The sequence below is a fragment of the Apteryx rowi genome, unplaced genomic scaffold (genome assembly GCF_003343035.1).
Source record: "Apteryx rowi isolate R43461 unplaced genomic scaffold, aptRow1 scaffold_335, whole genome shotgun sequence".
Lineage (NCBI taxonomy): Eukaryota > Metazoa > Chordata > Aves > Apterygiformes > Apterygidae > Apteryx > Apteryx rowi.
In genome coordinates, this window is record NW_020449808.1 from 795186 (window position 1) to 816117 (window position 20932).

The following is a 20932-nucleotide window of genomic DNA, read 5'->3' on the forward strand; positions in this document are numbered from 1 at the left end:
TGTGTATTAGTATCTGAAGGTAGGGTGTCAAGAGGATGGGGCCAGACTCTTTTCAGTGGTGCCCAGCAACAGGACGCGAGGCAACGGGCACAACCTGAAACACAGACAGTTCCATCTGAACATGAGGAAAARATCTTTTATTGTTAGGGTGACAGAGCACTGGAAGAGGTTGCCCAGAGAGGTTGTGGAGTCTCCTTCTCTGGAGATATTCAAAACACGCCTGGATGCGATCCTGTGCAACGTGCTGTAGGTGACCCTGCTTGAGCAGGGGGGTTGGACTAGATGATCTCCAGAGGTCCCTTCCAACCTCAGCGATTCTGTGATTCTGTGATTCATGTATATTATACAAATAAACCTCTGACTTGACAGGCAGGTATAGCCTRCCTTTCTGAGCTGAAAGGGTTAAACCAAAGTTCCTCGTGCCTGACAACAGCAAAACAGACTGGAGCAGGAGCTATTCAGAGATGAAGAATTCACTCCACAGGAAGTGGAACTGGCTAACCATCCTCTCCACTGCAAAATTTGGGTTTATATTCAGTCTTTTGGCGATCTTGTTCCACTCTTCTCAGATAAATTAAAAAATCTGGTAGTAGATGATGCTCTCATTCTGGAGTGATATTTCTCTAGTTCAGCTAAAATACACCCCCATTTCTGAAAAGCTAAAGATCAAGCTCTGTGTGTGATTGTGAGACATTTTACTCAGCTCTTCAATATTATTTTGCTCTTTTCTGCATAATCATAAATTTTTCCAGGATCACTAAAAAAAAATCCAAGCAAAAAGAAAACTCTAATGTTCTAAGTCAAATTCAAGGGCACCATTTATAAGGTTAAAACCATTCCCCATTCCTGTTCATTGGTCCTCTGTTTAGACACCCTACACTAATTTAGCCCTTTAACTCCCAGCACGATCTTAAAACAAAATGTCAACTCACTTGTTGACCACAACAGAATGGAAAAAGTTGCAACTTCCAATAATATATTTTTTGATTTTCTCTAGTGTCATGACCTTCCTTTCTTGCTCCTAATGGGCAATTTTGCTTTCCATCAAACGGAAACAATTTTACTAGAACGGGTCCAGCTTACTAGACATAAATGAGATCGATCTGTGTAACTTGCCATTCTCATAGCTATTCTTGGTTCCTCCAATTATTCATTTCAGACACAAATTTTAGAGAATTTCTTTCATATTTACATACATATTATGGATGATCCACACTATGTTTTAATATTAAAAAAATCTGCAGGAGAAAAAAATCTAGATAGAAGGAAATTAATTATGCAGCTTTTACTATAGGCATATATACCCTTTAATTCCTTTGCATAAAATACTTAATGTTCAAAATCATCATTGCAGAAATATGGCTCACTGTATATTTTGCATAACATAAAAACAAAGTCATTAAACTCCTACAGATTTACTTCTCAGTATGTAATTTGAATATAAACATATTCAATTAAAAACACTGAAGTAATACAAACAAGGATTATCACTGTTGTAGTAGCTGTTTTACAAAAATATGCCAATATTAAACACAGAAGTACTCAAGGCCACTGTAGTTATCCAACTAATTTTTGACTATCATTTACTGATTGACTGCTRCTCATCCAATATGATCTGTACATCCCAGAGTCAATAAATCAGAGCTTCCTTTACTATAACATAAATGAAGCTTTTGTGTTAAAAATTCCACGTCTGAACTTAACAAGAATACACAATGTTTTTCCTGCCCTTCTGGAAAGATCAGTTCTAAATTAATACAGTGAACTAAACTAAATAGTAGAGGTAAGGAGACATACAGAACGAAGAATGCTTTAAGAAAAATGCTTATTTTACCACAGATAAAGGGATAGGGGAAGCAAAGAACTGAGAAAGAGTATATTTGATAATGAAGAAGTTACTGTGCCTTAGGTCCTGCTTAACTGGGAGACAATCCGTAACTGAAAATATAATTGGCTTCTTAAAACAGATTTGAAACTAGGCATTCCTTCTTATGATTCCAACTCATACAATTTAAGAAGCATTGATTTTGTGGGTCTGTTGTGTTGGCCTATGCCATTTGCTTTTCAATACCAGAAATAGAGGCAAATGTAAAACAAAAACAACAAMAAAGAAAGCTGACTTTCGGCACTCCTGTCCCATCCTACTCATATGGCTTAAGACACTAAATCCAACAGTTAATGTGCTATGTACATATGCTTGATTCCAGAGAGAAAAAGAGCAAAGAAAGAGCAAAGACATGTATTAGAAGTTGAACCTCCTAGATTCTCCTAGAATGATGAGGGTTAAGCCTTGACTAACATCAGATTCCTTAAAAGGTGGGAGAAATATTTATGGTGCAGTTTTTTTTAAACCTTAGTCAAAAGATTCAACAGTAAGGAAACAAAAATCAAGACAAATAACGTCATAGACATGGTATCAGTTTTCTAGCAAGCCATATGTCTTCCAGAATACCAAGCAGAGAAGTCAGCGAGAGTTAAGGATGCTCTGCAGTCTACCGTAGAGAATTGTTTGTCAATAACTTGCATGACTATATGCTGAAAGATTTTTACAGCACAGAATTACGTAATGCCAAATAGTTAAGAATGTGCAAGCCCAAAAGACTAAATTAATTAAATGTAAATACAGTGAATATCAATCTAGTGTTTCTTACGTGCTTGGAAAAAAAAAAAAGATAAGTTACAAAGAGCAAAATTAGAAGATCAAAAAAAGTGCCAGAATCTACACGGTAAGTGCAAAAATTCCTACAGGGAACAGCAAAATATTAGGTATGGAAATCAAGAAAATAGCTAATAAAGTGAGAAGGCTGCCCCCCCCCCAAAAAAAAAAGAAAGAAAAAGAAAAGGAAGAAAAGAACTACCAAAAAGGGAGAAGAGTGGAGTTATTGACTATGCAGAATTCTGAAAGGCCCTAAGGTAAAGCAAAACACAAAACATCAGAAAATATATCTGTGATGCTCTTGAGTTACAACTCAACAAAATAAAAATAATTAAATGACATAGCATGTCTTCCACAAGGACTTATACAGTAGAGTTTCAAAAGAAGAGAGATTACTAAGCCTCCCCATATATAAATTACTCGAGTAAACAAGTCACAGTACACCTCTAGCAGAAAACCATGAATACAGCCCAGCAACTATCATCTGTAATGATTCCAGAATAGTACCAGTGCCAGAATAGTACCTTTGTGGTTACAAGGTTGAGATTTTGATGAAGTCAAGCTTAAGGCCAATTTGTACCTCTCTCTATGTAGGCTAATCTCATATCAATCTAAAGGACAAACAATCTAATATCTGTCAGAGTTACCTTTTATTGAATTGCAATTCACAGTAACATGAAGTCCACCAAAAAAAAGAAAAAAGTACAACRCAACCTATTTTGTTTTAAGCTGATACAAGAAACAGAAAGACAGTCATATCCAAGGCTTACAAAAATCCCATCAAGAAACAACAAAGAAAATAATATATAAAAAAAAGATTATCTCCTTCAAAACCATCTTCTCAACCTATGTAAATCGATGCACCTTCATTAGCACATTGAGTTCATCAGCTATGAAGAAGCTTGTTTTAGCACAGGGTGCTCCTCATAGAGCCAGTCTCTCTAAAATCTAGTGCTGCAATGTGTCTTAAGGGTCCTTGTCAAATTTGATGACCAGCCTGAAGTAGCAATCCCATTTGGATGATACCAAGACATTCACACTTGTAAGGACAGAAGTAGATACCTTAAGCTCAGTCCAACTGAAGAATGAACTGTATTTTTGAAATAAATAGAAGTATTGAGTGAATTCAATACTTCTTATGGGACATCAAGGCATTCTGTGCCTCTGAGGAGCACTGTTTGCCACTGTTGTATCCAACATCCAAAAAGTTTCTGAATCAGATATTTCATGTCAGTAGCATCAATGATATGTAGAATACTGCTAAATGAATCTGAAAAAGAAAACTACAAATTGGGGTTTTTGTTTCTCTCCCCTTTCCCCCTGCAACAGAGGAGCAGTAAGGCTTCAAGCTACAATTTGTGTTTCTGAGGAAAGGATCGATATCTTTCCTCACCTACCCCCACCCTCATCAATCTCTCTAGTGTATTTTTAAAATCATCTACTGCTAAATAAATTTATCAACTGATTTTGTTAAACACTTAACACAGCAGTTCTTCACCACAATAARCATTACAAATTATCCATAGCACAAAAAAGTATCTCACTTTTTGTATAAGTTTTCTATAAGCTGCTGAAGTGAATTTAATATTACAAATAGAAGTAATATTAAATAATAATATGGCCTCATTGCCATCCTGCAACACAATGGAAGACTTCATAACAAATCCCAGTTCCCTGAGTGCCAGCAATCTCTTCACCATACCCAACTTTCCCCATCCTAACTTTGGCTTTTTCAGTTTTGACTTTTCCATCCCCAGTATTAGCATCCCCCCACACCCCTTTCCCATTTCCAAGGTGCCTCTTGAGCAGTCAGCCTTATCCATAAAACACCCAAGAAGTTCAACGTAGTCTGCAAAAGGCTCTGTTCAAAGTTAAAAGAAAAAAAAAAATCCTACTTCAGTGAGCACATGATGCAAACAACTTGTTACTATTAGAATTTGCTTTACTCATTTTCCATTGATCAAAAACTTAGATTTCTGAAGGCTTAGGCCTGTTTATTTTCCATGAAGAGAGACAGAACACAGAAAAAGTGGCCCTTCTAATACAGTACTGTCTATTTAGTCTAAACTTTAGTCTCTTACTACATAATTCAGTGAGTCACTTGAACTCTTTTTCCACACTTTTAATCTTTCAGAATCTGACTACCTTTTTCAGCAGTGGTAAGTGGTCCTGAAACTGGTTTCACAGAGGGAAGGTTCATTTCTAAAACAGAAGGTGAGATCAGTAATCTTGAGAAGTTCATTGCATCCCAGCAGGTACGGAGCTTGCCTCCTCAAGCTCCCTGGTTCGGCGCACGTGCCTGCAAGACACTGGATCCACAGCCCCAAGGAGGCACTAGATGCTCCTTTTTACAAACTGTCAGTTCTGCTAGGTAGAGCAGAGGTAAGTGGAGGTGAGYCTCCTCACAGGCTCTGCCGTGTTTGGCAGTCCAGAACAGGAGAGCGCTCTCACTGCTGCCCAAAATACTTCAAGGACTGCAATAGTGCATCATTCCAAAAAGTGACAGTCCACTTTGTGAGACATACTTTGCTTCAGGCAAAGCATATCATTTACTCAGACAGCAGCCTATGCCCCTCCAGTCTCGCCCCTGGAAGGCCACACCACACAAGCAATGGGTTCAAAGGAGTCCCAGCAGAAAGAAGTTTCAGAATCCTGCATTAGCTAGAATAATTATACTTCTACATTTTAAGATTTTCCCATTTCTGAAGCACTTATAAACATTAGTAAGCACTCACTACTCTGAGCTAAGCTTGTATTAGCTGTAGTACTGTATTAACTACTGGCACATACCATCCCACCATTGGTTTAGGAAAATGATTAGAGAGAGAAGCAAAAGCCCCCAACGTTAAAAGCTAAGTCTTCAGTGAAAAGGAAATAGATACATTACTGTTCTGATGGTCAAACGCGCAACACTTGTGGCCAGAATAATTTTGACAGATATTAATAAAATGAATGCCCTACAAAAGTGGAGGCTTATAATGCAGTGTATTTGTTTATTGTATCTTCTTACTATTACCGTTTCCATAGAAATAGGATAGAGTTTGAAAATTTCAGCACTGGGCAACAAATTCTAATGATCTTTTAAAAAAAATCATTATAATATATACTTAGTGCTTGCAGAATATCAGCAAGATTTATATTCAAGTATATTAAACATGGATCGCTAGTCCTACTGCAGAGGTGTTCATGACTGTATATTATTTCTAACTCTTTATGGTACCATGAAAACAATTCTTTTAACACACATTAATAAACTACAGAAAACCTTTGTTTTCACTAGTTCTTCCTCCTCAGGTTTTTCAATTTCATATAGCTTCCTCAAACTGTCCTCCAAACAAGCAGGGGATCAGAAAGTACTGAAGCATTTTGAAAATCTATTTCCCCTTTCTCTGAAGCTTATGCGATAATCTTATCCTTTACACTTATAATCACCTACAGCTTAGCCATGATGTAATTCCTTCTGCCTTGTGGGCTGATTTCTCTGACTCACAATTTCCAAATATATTTGTGAAGGTGGTTCATGAATTAGAGCTCTGTCAGCTGAAGCCTCCAGCATTGTTCTACCCATGCTCAGGACAGAGGTTCCTGGCTCACGAGAAGTTTTAAGGTAYAGTACAAAGGATCAGTCCTCAATTTATAAAGGGCACTCAAGAAGCAGTTATATAACATACAAAAACCTGCAAATGCCCCCATGGCTTTTTGTCATGTCGTCATTTTTCTTTGGTAAGTTTACGTTTCCTTTATATACACCACTAAAAAATCTTCAGATGATTCAYCCCCAGGGTTTGCTGTCAGATGAGCACAGTTACGAGTTCTGTTCCTCGTAGTTTCTATGGTACCGTACTCGTCCCTATGGCTTCTTCCCTGATTTTAGAGGTGTCTGAAAAGGGCAAAGCAGYCTTGGAGGGCCCTTATTTCTCCGCTTTTCACAGCACCCCTAGCCAACAGCAAATTCACACTTCTTAACTTGAGCATTTAACCACACAAATCTAGCAATCTAATCTATTTCAATGAGACTGATGTCATCTACAAGTGACAATGCACATCTAATTTTATAGAATTATATTCGCAGAGGTGTACTGGYGTATCACCTCACTTTACGGCAAAATGCCTTCACCACCTTCTTCCCTGCCCTACTGTCCTTTGCACAAGCAGTGTGTGTGAACAGGACAGGTTTTGCTGTCCCTAGGTTCTTCACCTGCTTGTCCTTGCTGCTCAACAGCATCGCTCCTCTTGGCCAGCAGCTTGGGAGAGCTTCTCCGAGATACAGCAGATAACCTATCCCAGGCAGAGCCATACTGAGAAAACTCAACCACACGTGTGAAAGCATTTGCCTGGTTCTCATTTCAAGTGCAGAGAGTGTAGCACTGCCTCTGGTAAAACACTTCTATAGTAACCACCACTAACTTTGATGATCTTATGCATTATTTGTGCAGAAATGTTTGATATTTCCCATCATGACAGAGATTAGACAAGTGGATAAATTACTGCCTGTTGTGCATGATTGTAGACATCAGCAGCTGTTATTTATAGTGCCTATTATGTTATAGTATCCCAAAAGACAGTAGAATCACGTCATGCAGCATTACTACAAATAAAATCATTCTAGCATAGAAAAACCATTTTAAGCTTATGGAATATCATTGTAGTTCATCTTTAAATAGAAAGAATGGACAGCTCAGATGTTTTGATAACAAAATGCATGTTTTAGTACTCCCCCCCCCACCCCTGAGTAATACAAGAAATAGGAAGGATAGGAAAAATTGTACATTAATAAAGTCAGCTGAAAGAAAAAAATGAACGTCTGGAAGAAGTCTCCACAGTTACCATAGTGGAAGTGGAATGCTTTTTTATAGAAAAGGCAGCATTAGAAGAAAAGACAGATCTCATGTTTTTATGGCATTGAGAGGTTTGTATACTACATCATTTCTAATCTGTTCCTCAATCCTAGGGTGTTAAATACGAGTCCAAAACATGCATCAGACTATTCCAAATTAAGCAGCACTCCTTAGAGCAAACAAGCATTGCTTGGGCATCTTATAAAAATAAAAGCTATCCAACACTGAGTATCTTAGATAGAGACCCTGATTTCCCCATGCTCTTTCACAAATCCTACAAATTGGGGGGGGGGGGGGGAGAGAGACAAACAGAGTTTCTTGAATTAGATATTTTTTAAAAAGTTAGAAATAAATGAAAAGTTAGCATAACAATCTATTTGAACAATTGATTTACGATGTACAAAAAAAAATCATGCTATAAAAAGAAAAAAAGAAATATAATCAAGATGTTAAGAAATCAGTAGCAAACTAAAATAACTACCATATCTATTATTCCTATGCTTTGCACAACTGAATTAGGCATAATTAACGCATACCGGACAAAAAACTTGCCCAGATGTCTGAGTTGCCTCCACAGCAGCTAGAGTGAGGCCAGACGCTACTGAAACAGAGAGCAAAGATATCTCTTTGCAGGCATCCCCAAGACCTGTAAAGGTGAGGGAGTAGTATCTTTTGGCCTATAATCAAAGCCAGGTCCTCCAATGGCAGGGAAATACCAGTATGATCCACTGTATCCATGTGAAACCAATCAATCCAAAACAGTACTAACATTTTATCTTGTTCAAAAACACATTTTACCTTACTCGCTGTGTTGAGCAGAAATTTCTATCTTTTGATTTCTCTGCTCAATTACATGCTCTTTAGCTCTACCCACACACTGCATTGTGTTGGCAAGTCATACATTTTGGCAGTGGACTTCAAAACTGTATTCCTCCCCAAGAGAATGCCTGTGCATAGTACACTCACACACGCATACACTCCCCCTCAGTCCACATGATTTATATACTGCCTAGGCAACCATTTCACAAATAAATGGAACCACTAAAAACCAAAAATCCTGAACTCTGGCATATAGAAATCAGTCATTCTGCATAGTGGTTTCATTTAGCAATACTTAGTAACATTAGTAATACGACCATAGTTATCAGAGTTGTACACAGCTTGTGCTGCTGATGGTGTATTTGTTACCTCTTCCTTCAGTAGCTTAGCTGTACACACTTGGAATGCTTTATAAAAGATTTCAGAAATAAAGGTCAAGTAAGTTTTCTTACAAGGGTTGCTGTTTTCTGGAGAGAATTTCCTTCCTACACACCTTCAGCCACCAGGGCTCTCATTATGTTAGACAAAGAGACTGCAAACACAGGTATTCATGCACATTTCTGCCCCTGGAATTAAACTTCACTGAGTTAATAGAGTGCCTTCATTCCCTGCTCCCCACACACATGTACAAGCACAGTGCAATGCACATGCAAAGGTGCGATTGTTGTGAAAATCGTATTTTATAGTTACTGGTTTATATTCAGTTCCAAAAGCATAGGCGCTAGTCAGCACTCACCTTTTAGGGAAACATGTTGTATTGATCTTGGAACATTTAATGCGGCATCTAAACATCAGTGAATTCTCTTGCACAKTTTTGTTTTTAAGACTACACAATTTTCGGTGAAAGACAACCATGACTTCTCATAATAGTAATGAGTGGGAAAAGCCATCTCTCTGGAGGATTTGATCATAGCAGAGGATCCTGAGTACCAGAAAGTACTTCAGACTGAGCTCGCCACCCAGCTAGGATACTGTGCAAAGACAGCAGCAACAGGCTGTGTAAGAAATCTAAATCCACTAAGACTGGGCAGTCTTTTGGCTGGTTTGAGATTGAAAGTGTGGAGGTCCTTAGTTCCTGCTAGACATCTAGCAATACTAAGAAGTCCAAAACAACCCAAAGGATGCAAGCTGACATTAGAAAATGATTTCTTACACAGCCTGCTGGTTCCCTCTTAACATCACTGCAAACTATCTGCATTTCAGCTTTTGCCAATTGTTCCTTATCCAGGTGATGAATCACTGAGAGAAAGTGGAACTAACTAATGCCTTAGTCCATTATGGCTACGCTCCATGTGCTGCTGATCTTCTGCTGGTACTAGAAAAGCTAGAGGAAAACATTGTGGGCTGGCATGGTGGGGAGAAAAGAATCAGGAAATCAAGAAGTGGAAACCCMCCCACTCAGGAATATTAAAATAAAAGATTTCAGTATCTTTACTCAAACCTCCCCATTTTTAACTATTTAAAATAAATCATATTCATTCCTACTATCAGATCACCATTCCAGAACCAGACTCCTACTTAATCCCCAGCACCTCCCCCCGGCAAAAAAAACAGACCCCCCCCACACAAACACTTCAAGTCTATATTCATATTAATACGGTCAACTAAGTCTTCTAGAAGAAGAAAGGTCACAGACTACAGTATATGACAGTTTATATAGTGCAAAAACTGTGACATGAAACATCTGGATATTAGCTAATCAAATATCATGTCATGTGTAGAGAACTGTTTATAATTTAATCCCTGCTATACCCTGTATTCTTTTTTAAACAAATGCATGTCAAGTTTAGATGTATGCTAGTATACCATAAAAAAAGAGCAGAAAAGTGGAATTGCTTAACCTAGATGAGGAAACCTATAGGTAGGGAAGAAAGGATAACCATCTTCAGATATATGAAGGGTATCTGCAAGGAGCTGAGAAAAAGAATGAACCTATTGTCTGTACCAGTTAATGAGTTTAATTTGCAGTAAGGAAAATTCAGGTTATGTATAAGGAAAAGTTTTCAGTGGTAAGATCAGTGAAGCTGAATAAAAGGCCTGGACAGGCTACACAAACATCCGTGAGGAAACATGTAGGTATAGCTGATCCTGCTTCGGGGTAAGGCATAACATAGGCCTGGACCCTTCCCATTCTTCATTTATGCTAGTTTGATTTATCACTTTTGGCCAATACAAGAGATACAGTGGTCTGCTCCAGAGACCCTGAACCTCCTCTTCCCAAGGAAAAGCTAAGTATAGGCTAAGATTCAACCAGTGGAAAAGGACAAGAGAGTGAATAAGAGAATATGATGCTTGCAATAACTAGAGAGTTTCCATCACCCTGTTCACAGTTGTACAGCTAGTGTCTCCACAATCCTGACTTTGCTTATGTGGTAGATTCAATAATGTAGAGGAAAAGAGAAGAGAAAGCAGCAACCTCCATGGAAAAAGAAAAACCTACATTAAGTTCAGAATGCATTAGATGTCATCTTTTGTTTCAAATTCAATCTGAATATTTAAATTAGTCCCTCTCTGAATTTTTTCCTCACCCAAGTTAATGTGCCGCTATCCACCAATTAACTACTGTCAACATTTTTCATAATGCAAGCAACATTTGACAAGAAATTTTGTCACGGTTATCAGTTTCGCCATTCGATACTGCCTCACCCTTTCATCAGTTTATCCTTGCACACTCCAGTTCAATTCTCCCTTCTTCACACTTTATTGGTGAGCCCATAAACCTCTACAGAGTTACAGTAACAAGTATTGTTCAAAGCAGCTTGACTGTCAGGAAAAAAATTATATATATATATTTTTAAACAAAAGCTAGCACTATATGACTAGCCAGCTAAAAGCAAAACAACCTTGATACCAGGGTATGAAAACTTTCGGATTAAGTAGAAGATTAAGAAAATACTTACCCTTGCTTTATTTTCACCCCTCTAATTCGCATTTCCATGGAAACAGGGCTGGAAAGTACCAGCAGGCAGTCTGCAGCTGAGCATCTGAATAAGTGTGCTCATGTTGAACTCAGCAAGCAGACAGCAGGTGAGGCCTGCAGGAACTGTCTAAAATCTATAGCTACATTTTAAAAGTAAAAGGACAGTCTGAAGTTAAGCAAAGGACTTCTAAACAGGATTATACATAACCCTGGTGAATATTCTTGTATCACACTAGCAGATAATCTAATTCCCTTTTCTGTAAAACAGAGGAATAAAATTGCTTTATCTCACTGGCACATCCATTGTGATTAATAAAATATTTCAAAATGATCAGATGCAATATACTAGCTTTTTTTTTTTTTTTTTTTAATGAGAACTTTGACTTTGAAACACTATCATGTAACTCTTTCTGAGAAATCACACTGGCTGCTCTACAGTTCATACACATGCATTCTGAGCCCAGTCATTTGGATGGCTCTTTTTATAAACAGGCATTGTCTTTGAATAAATAAATAAATAAATGAAAACAATTAACTAGCAGTTAGTAACATTTGCTACTTATAAACCACATTGCTTTTGAGCACCAATCCATACTTCTTTTACTTTAAAAGTAATAAAGCAAGCCAATTGTAGATACAGTGTGTGTGGGGCGAGGGGTGGGGGGAGAGACAATTTTAGCTTCTTTACCCAATTTAGTAAAGCTTCATGGAGGAATTCTTTTTAATATCATCTTAGATTTTTCTCCTATCCAATATTTGTTCTTCAGCAACAGGAATAAAAGCAAACAAGAGAAGGGTAAAACATTACTGTCTTGGGCAAGACTGGTTATTATTAAACTCCCGATTTTGTACCTAGAGCAATTACCACCTTTTCAAATAGATATTATCCATTCTTTGTTGAGAACAGAACATGGAAACAAAGTGTAACCAATGTAATTTTAGCCAATACAGTGGACAAAAAAATGATTTTAACAAGGGATTGAATGTCTTGTGTAAGTTCAATATCAGCACAAAAGAGCTGACCTGAAAGTGGATGATGAAGAAAAAACACAAGACAGAATAAATCCATTTTTTACAAGAGTACTGTTTAAACTTTAGCAGAGATATTATTAGAATCAAATCAGCCAGGTTCATATAGGTACACTGTATTGAACCTATGTTCTACTTCACCATCAGAGAAGAAATCCAARCTTAAAAATCAGAGAATAAATCAACCCAATAAGCACTTAGTGACTATTGATTCTTTCCTTTTTGGGGGATCTGCAATGGAAAGAATGAGCCCAAATTTAGCAATCCAAAACATATTAAACTCATGAATATGATGGAAAAGGATGGCACAGAAGCTGTTTGTCTGATTTTCTTGCATCACATGAAACTAATAATTATGCATCAAGAATGCAAAAATGACAAACAAAGCATGCAGATATCAGTACCTCTGCAGTGTAAGAATGTCCATTTAACAATTGGAGCAATAGTAAAAATTCCATAGAGCATATTCTGATAATGATTCCCATTGATAACTCATTTTATACTACACTAAATATATTTGTATTTTCTTTGAGGATCGTTTACTCTGCCAGATCAGGATACAGGGAGCTCTGGTGTAAACAAGACTCAAACTGCACAGAATTCACTTATCTCCTCTAAGTCTTCTTAAACATAGCACACACAAAAACATATGCTTTCGCATATATATTTTCTCTGTTTTTCTACAGCTAGAGCAACTCACATATACCACCTGAAGAGCTCTAACCATTTAAACCAAAGCTGGGAAAAACAAAAAACAAACAAACAAAAAAACATAACATACATATTAAGGAACACTACCTGACTTTTCTGACTGATTTTTTCTTTTCTAAACTGACTTTGTTTCAAAGCTGCATTCCTACCCCTCAAGTGTGTGTGTGTGTATATATATGTGTACACACACGCACACATATATATATATTAAAAGGAATGCCAAAATATGTTGTATTAAAAGGCTAACAAGCATATCTGGATATGCTATCTTCACTTCCAGGGTAGAAACAAAGTGCACTGCTCAAACTGTGTAAAGATCTCACTAAACCATTATCGTAACTGCAAACCTTGCAAAGGGCGGAGAAGAACAGCATTAGTATGTGGCTATGCTTTATAAAAGTCATCTTGGAGTGGAAAAAAGGGGGGGGGGGAGGAAGGCAGCTTCTGACTTAGCTGAAGAGTTCCTGCAGGTAAGGGATGGATTGTTGTTGGGAAATATTTATAAAAGGAATTAGAACTGGCTGCACAGCCTGCATGTGCACTCAGAGGGTGTGGGGTGTCCCTCAAAAGGAGTGGGTTATTACTCCCAGCTGGAGCTTGAGAGAGAGGGATATAATTCAAGGAAATGAGCAAGCTGCTCCCCACCAGGTCATTAGTACCTTTGCACCGTTTCCCTTTACAATCCTGTTAGTAGTAACACCTGTACAGAGCATGTAACTGTTTTTCTTCCCGTTAACTTTATAACTGCTAATTCACCCCAGCTGTTGCCGGCTGGTTAACTTATGGGAGATGGGCAGAAACCAAAAAGGAACATCAACACAGCTCTTAAACTGTGGTTGTGGAATATAAAAGAGAACTACAAAATAAGGTTTCTGATCTAGGACCTTTTGTCTTGAGGTGTGGTGTATGTGACAAATGCAGGTTCTGGATACAAGCATAACATGATAGTGAACATATATTATACAAGTCAATGCTATATGCACTTCTAATTTAATAATGAAAATATATTTATGATTAAGGAGAAACCACAAATAAATAAAACTCAAGAAATGAAACATCGGTATCTAATAAGAAAAACTTAATGAAAGCAACCAACTTGCAGCATTCAGTGTTTTTAATTAGAGAATGGGATTTTATAAATTCTTTACATGTTTGAAAACATGAATCATGCTTTCACCTTTGAAACATCAAGTCTGGTGCAACTACAGAATATCTCCTTCAGAAACTCCATTGCTACCTAACAGCTGAGTAAATTTGTTTCTCTTTCAAAAAACTGAGCTCTGTAGGAAATGCTTTTATAGCCAGGTTATAAACACTGAAAATAAGAGTTCATAGCAGAAGTTTTAACATACCTTCACATGGGGAACATGATCAGTGATTATACAAACCTTTCTTTCCATGTATAATTCTGTATTTTGATTTGTAAATATAAGAAGTCAAGATTGAGAGCATAAATGTTGCCACTTCAAGCTCTTACATAGCGTAGGAAGAGTGATTAGGATGTGCAGTCTTCTAGGTTAGGGGCAATCCAGGGCTACACTAATTCAAGGACTAATTACAGATATTCCGCAAGAATCACCATGAAGCTAGGTCTGAAACGCAGCTCGAGGAAGGGCTGGCCTGGCAGCACTGGCCCCGTCGCTCCCAAGGACTCATGTCTCTGGGCTGCAGCTTCCTGCGCCGGGAGCGTGGCAGGGGCTGGCTGTGGGGGCACACTTGAACCAGCAGCTCCAGACCCCAAGGCTGGACACTCCTGAACTACTGTGTAGATATAAACAAGTGGAGAAATTACTACTGTGTTTCTTCCTTTCACCCATCCTAGACCCCACAGCATCTGTGTTCTTCCCTAATGGTTTTGGAGGTCTAATTTCATGCTTCTTCCTTCATTCTTCTCCGCCCATTTCCCCTCTCCCCAGTCCATCTCCCTTTCTTGCTCTCTCCTTTTTAGTAGGAACAACACTTAAGTCTGCAGAATCCTAAATTCCTCCAAGTATCAGCGGCTGAACACAAACACAGATTTGAAGCATGCAATTAGGCCACTTTTCTGGGCTCCTTCATGAGAATAGGGCTGGACAAGATCATTTATGATCTATATGTTTGCATGTAAATAGCTGGTTCCAAGTTTACATGTATTTAGTTAATCTCTTTTTCATAGTGTAGACTAGTGGATTCAGATAKAATCATACCAGAAAATGGTTCACCTATATCTACTATACTCAATCAGTCAAACGTAGCCTCCCAGCAATGTAAATCCAGCACTGTGAAGTAGCTCCAAACAGCTGCTATCTCCATTAAAGCACAAACATGTAGGAGATGGGGATAGGAAGGAGCAAAGAATGGATGTACAGCCTTAATTCACCACTCTAGGCTCCACACAAAAGGGTGAATAGTGGGGGAAGCAAATTGCACCCTTCCTTTCAGGGCTACAAATTGTAACTCCCACTGTGGTGTGTGAAAGTCACAGCTCTTTTTGTAAGAGAGCTCCTGCAGGGCACAGCTCCCCTCATGGAGGACAGACTGACAAAGTCTACGCACCCAAAACTCTGGCGCGAGGGCTTGCAACTAAGCCAAAACACAGTTCATCTCTTCAGCTTTGTTGAACTTCTTTTGTATTGGGGTCCAGCAACTGCATCTGTAACCTGCTAGAAATTCAGCCATTTTTTCATCTAGAAAGGAACAGAAAAATCCCCCACATTCTGTCTGACCTTTTATTCTTCTCCTTTCCACCAAGTATTTATACACTATAAACGGGGAAAATGGAACACCTGCATTATTTAGTTTGCCACCTGCTGGCAATTCTGAGCTACATAATAGGTACGCATAAAAAATAGTTTTCCTGGCAGTCACATAGAAGCAATAGAAGTTATAGTTATTTTCATGGTTAAGCATGCTTGAATTGTAYAGCATTTTTTACATACCAAAAACTGATAGGATTCCTCTTTAAAATGCTTACGTTAAAATTTTCCAAACCAAATCTTACACTAACAAGCTCCTTCCTCCCCTTAGATCCAAATGTAGGCACTTTTGAAGGTGACTGGGATTTGGTAGGTGGTTGGTATTTTAGATAAGCATCTTCTTTAATATTGATTATAAAGACATATTTCACTCTGTTTMGATAAAGGGTCTGATTCTAACCGCCCAGCTCCAGGCAATCACTTCAGATAACACTGGCTTTGAGATCTAGTTGATACACTCACATACAAGTCAAGAGGAGCTTTGCCGTTGACAGAACCTGGATCAAATTCTTACATTACAGATAAAACTAAACAACAACAAAAAAAGATGATCAGACAAAGATTATAGATTACAGATCCTCAGGCACAGATTTGGCTGTAGTCATTATACAGTGCTTCTTAAGTAGAGCTTTCAGGAAAATTTGAAAAGCATATAAAGGCCAAAGTCTGTCTACAATCTGTTCAGTAATTACAAACTTTCAAAGTCTTGCTAGAAGAAGCATATTATTATCTGTCTTACTATAATGTACTCCTCTCATCTTCACAGATGAAAATGGAAATGAGATTTCAACTTTTCTTTGAGCAGTTGCAGGTAACCACAAGTCACACAACAGTTCAACACAGTGGTCGTGTTCCCTATGCAATTATGCCCAGTGCAAATTGTACCTGAAATTCTAGTAATAACAAGCCAAGGAACAAACTGGTTTGTTTTAATTTGTAGCTACTTGGGGGGAGTGGGAATGAAATCTTAAGAGACACAATGATTCATATATATCTTATTAAACAGATACCGTTAAACAGATACCAAAAATAAGCTATATTATTCCTTCTACTCTGAAATTAGTCTGCTAAATCATACTCACAATTCCATATGCAATCAGTTTAATCAAATTCATAGAATTCTAAAAAGGATTTTAAAACTTGTTGTAAAAGAAATTGTTTCTCCTGTAATAAAGTAATTTGAATTTAAATCATCACTTCTTTCTCATGTTATTGTTCTCTTCAATTGACTTCCTCAGAACACAAACTTACTGCTTTAAGTCTCCTGCACAATAGCAAGGCATCATTAATGATACTCTCTCAAAGTGTGTTAGATTCTACTCCTTTACTCTCTGGGAAATAAGCATAAAGCAAATATTTTTCTGCAGTCAGTTACATGTAAGACTTACTGCTTAGAACCCTTGTGAATCAAGAAGACCAGACTGCAAAGAGACTCCAGTTTTAAATCTCTCTCCTTGCCAAAAATATACCTTTATAACTAACACCACAGACTGTTCAGAGGGTTCATACAAACACCTTTATAAGCAAGAACTGATTGCAGTCTCTACAAAAACAGTAACTCCTGAAATTTTACAGAAGACAAAATTTCACATGAAAGCAGATCATTTAAACAAATTAAGTATCCAAGTTTTCACTTCCTAGAAGAGAACTCCAGTGACTATAAATAACAAACAAGACTTCTCTATTCTATTCTATTCAGTTTCATGTTTGTATTTCTCCATATTACAAACAAGCTATATTAACTTATTAAGAAAAAAGTTTACCTGTATTCCTGTCAGGAAGAATACAGCAATGCTTCTGCAGTATGCCAGGCAGAACCTATTGCAAAAAAGAAATAGACATTAACATACATACATTTTTAACATTACATGAAGAAGAGCTGATGTTTGTTGCAGTATGCATCTCATCAAGCTTGGTGTTCTCATTTTGGATAAGAATCAACTATTATACAATGCAAATTTTAACCCCACTCATTAGGAACTGCACCCAGAGAAGATTCTTATGAGAATAGCTTCTTCCTAACTGCCTGCAAAGCTCGTCTTACCTTCCCCCATGGAGAACAATATTAAAAAGTGGAGCAAAAGAACATAAGCACATAATTAAATGTGCTGAGCTTAAAGCAAGATAATATACTACCAGTCAATGAAGCTGCTATTCCTGGCCTTGCATTTAGCTCTCCCCAGTTTTGAAGTAAATTTCATAAGCTTAGCTTCTTTTTCTGAACTTTTCTCTTGTAGTTGTGATTGGTTTAACAGCACACACACAGACCATTACAGCAGCTCAGCTGTGAATTAACATATTGAGCCAGAACACTGCAACTGTATTCATTCACTTATCCTTACCCATGCTGTTATCATCTACTGATGGGCAAACCGAGTAAGTAGGAAGGCCAATAAGTCTCCCATATGTTTATTTTAAAGCTTGCCTATAACATTTTTATAGGCAGGAAAACTGATAGTTGTTAGTTTATGCATTTTATTCCTCTTTAATATATAGTGCAGATCATCTAACAACTTGCACTGCAAAAATCATTTGACTGATATTTTTCTATGAACCAGTTAGAAAAGCAGACACTGGCAGAGCTTCATTCTTCTCTAAATAAACACAACTGGAGTGCAATTACAAGCATCAAGTCCTAAGAGATCTGAATAATACAAAGAAAAACCCCAGGGACCTGCCAGGAAACCTGAATTTTAGGTGTACATCAGGTGTTTTGTATGTATGACCTTGGGCAAATCAGCAAGGTCACACAAGGCGGCCACCTTCAGCAGCCCCACTTCTTGGATGCTGGACTTTAGGTCTGAGAGACTGCCCACAACTCTCACCAATAACAGCTTAAGTTCCTGTTCTTAAAAATCAGGACTTATTATATATCTAACTAACCRTGCAAATTCAGTAATGTATCTAGAAAGAGGGGATATGTTTTAGTTTATACCTTCAGAATTCAGAATGTCCCCTACCTAAAAAATGCCCAACAGTATAATACTCCTCCCAGCTACTGCAAACATTAGTACTAACTGTCATTTTTATTATAAGTGCATTACAAATTTCTTTAAGGTATCTGAATTATAAATGAAATGGTGCTATTTGCTAGAATTTTCCCTTGCAAAAGGTTCTCCTAAAGAGGTGTTGGAGTCTGTTAGGCCAGTTTTCTTTCTTGAACTTTCTTTAAAGATGAAAGAATATGGGGGGGTCATCAAAAGACAAGATTTTGACGGATGACTCAGTGCACAAAATAACCTGTGCCAAGAAATGTTGGGATCATCTCTGATGTTTCAAGATGAATACTAACAGCTGTTTGATTTAATATGACTTTCTTTTGATGAGCTTAGAAACATTGTCATTGTATATGTAAAAACAGCAGGTGTCTCACGAGAGTATTGCCTACAATACTTTTTATTAGTCATTTTGTCCATTCAGTGCAGTAAAAGAAAGCAAAGGGATAGCTAAAGCACATGGTTTAAGAGGAGGAGGGAGGAATCACAAGTCCTCTCTTCAGCAGCATTACTGACTATCCTCATGGTCCATATATGTTGCAGACCGTCTCTCATAAAAATAGGACAGTAGATATTGTTCCTTAGGGCTGTTAGGTTTAGCTTACTATAAATCACTGAGGGTCAAATTCCAAAAGACAGCATTTCACTTTCCAGACACCCAGTTCCAGTAGCTGACAACCCCCCCTCCCCCGATTGGTAGGAAACTCAAACACACAGGGAAAGATATGATCCTCAACTTGTGGTTCACCGCATCCACCACRCTGAGATGCCAAGGACAGCCAGTAAGAAATGCAGAAGTTTCCCACCGCCRCTTCCAGCTCTTAGCACGTCCTTAGAGCCGGGAGCTCACCCTTCTTCACAAAGGTAGGCATTGAAGTCACCTGTTTCGGTGCAGAGGACCGGCTCTGGTGCTGCCTGTCATTATAAAAAGGATCAGACAGCTTTGGGACACATCCACCCAGCCCAAAGCCCTTGCTTCTGAGGAGACTGGCAGCAGGAGCTCAAGTAGTGAATATTGCCTAAACAGTCAAAGAGGACAGCCCTCCTTGCTGCAGCTGAAGCTCTGGCCTTTCCCTCCCCTTCCTTCCTCTCCCCTCATCAGCAGAAACACCAGCCCGCAGCTTCAGCAGCAGCATGTGTTTTCCCCTTCTCCCATCCCCTATTTCTCCCCCAGCTCCTGCCCCCATTTCTCCTCTTGCCAGCAGTGACCTGTACTTGAAGGACACAAAGTCTTATTTTAATCTCACTCTGAAATCTACAGTTAACATCCTCCGCAATGCTGTCAGCATCTTTATAACTGTAGCTCAAAGTTAGATAGACTTTCCTTTGCTATTTCAGAGAAAAAGAGAAAAATGTGCTCTCAGATGGCCTCTTTAAATTCACCCTTCAGGATTGTACACCCTTTAGAGTCTGCAGAAGTATAACAAAAACCCTCTTAGTTTCTACCAAACAGGAGCCCAGCATAACCACTGTCTGGAAATGCTGGGCTTCTAAGTGCTAAGAATATCCAAGGCTCCACTGTTTGTATTAAATTTTTGAAGTTCAGGAAGGAAAATACTTTAGGGCCTAGGGACATGCTTATTTATCACAGGGAATGCTATTCCTGTTTGGCCAAGGTAAACATGATGAGAAGTCTAAGAGTCAGACACGCATTGCCCCTGCGGCAGCACCATGGGTGCTCTCCCTGCGGGACATTTCCAATACACACTCCAGTAACCCCAATGGGGGACTCTGGATGCTGCCAATACCTCAGCTTGTAAGCCCCCGAGCACAACAAATTAAAGGCTTAAGAAACTTGCTGCACCATCCTTCCTCCTGAATGCACACATGCAGAGGCAGTGCCATTGCAAAGATGCGCTCTGACTTCCACTGCATCCACTAGAGTCGATAAGTGGTCAGAAAGCTGTCCTGGATAAAAGGCAGTGGGGAGAACTAGGACGGACAAAAACAGTTTCCTCCAATTTCTCTAAACTCTACTGAAAGCAAAACATTTAAATACAAGCTTTTAAACAGGAGACTGTGCAGCTTCGGGAGTCCCAACCCCCTGCAGCAGTGGAGTTGCCAGAGGGCTCTGTGCCGTGTGAAACGGTACATCATAACATCATAGAAGAAGACTGGAAACTGGTCACTGCTCGTGGGAGGAGAAAGGCTCCTACTCCTCCTGAAGACCTGAAGCTGAAGAACAGGTTTAGTGCCCTCCAGGATGAGGAGGAGATGGGCATGGCTGC

The 20932-nt window shown here is 38.5% G+C and overlaps 1 protein-coding gene across 1 annotated transcript in view; it reads right to left on the bottom strand.

Moving 5' to 3' along the window:
- The window catches only part of DLGAP2 (DLG associated protein 2), a 386085-nt gene that overhangs the window by 360351 nt on the left and 4802 nt on the right, over window positions 1–20932 (bottom strand). The window contains exons 3-4 of the mRNA XM_026072046.1: window positions 19420–19535; window positions 17472–17526 (exon numbers count right to left, since the gene is read on the bottom strand). Coding sequence (XP_025927831.1) covers window positions 17472–17526; window positions 19420–19535 — 171 coding nt within the window. The remainder of the gene's footprint in view (window positions 1–17471; window positions 17527–19419; window positions 19536–20932) is intronic.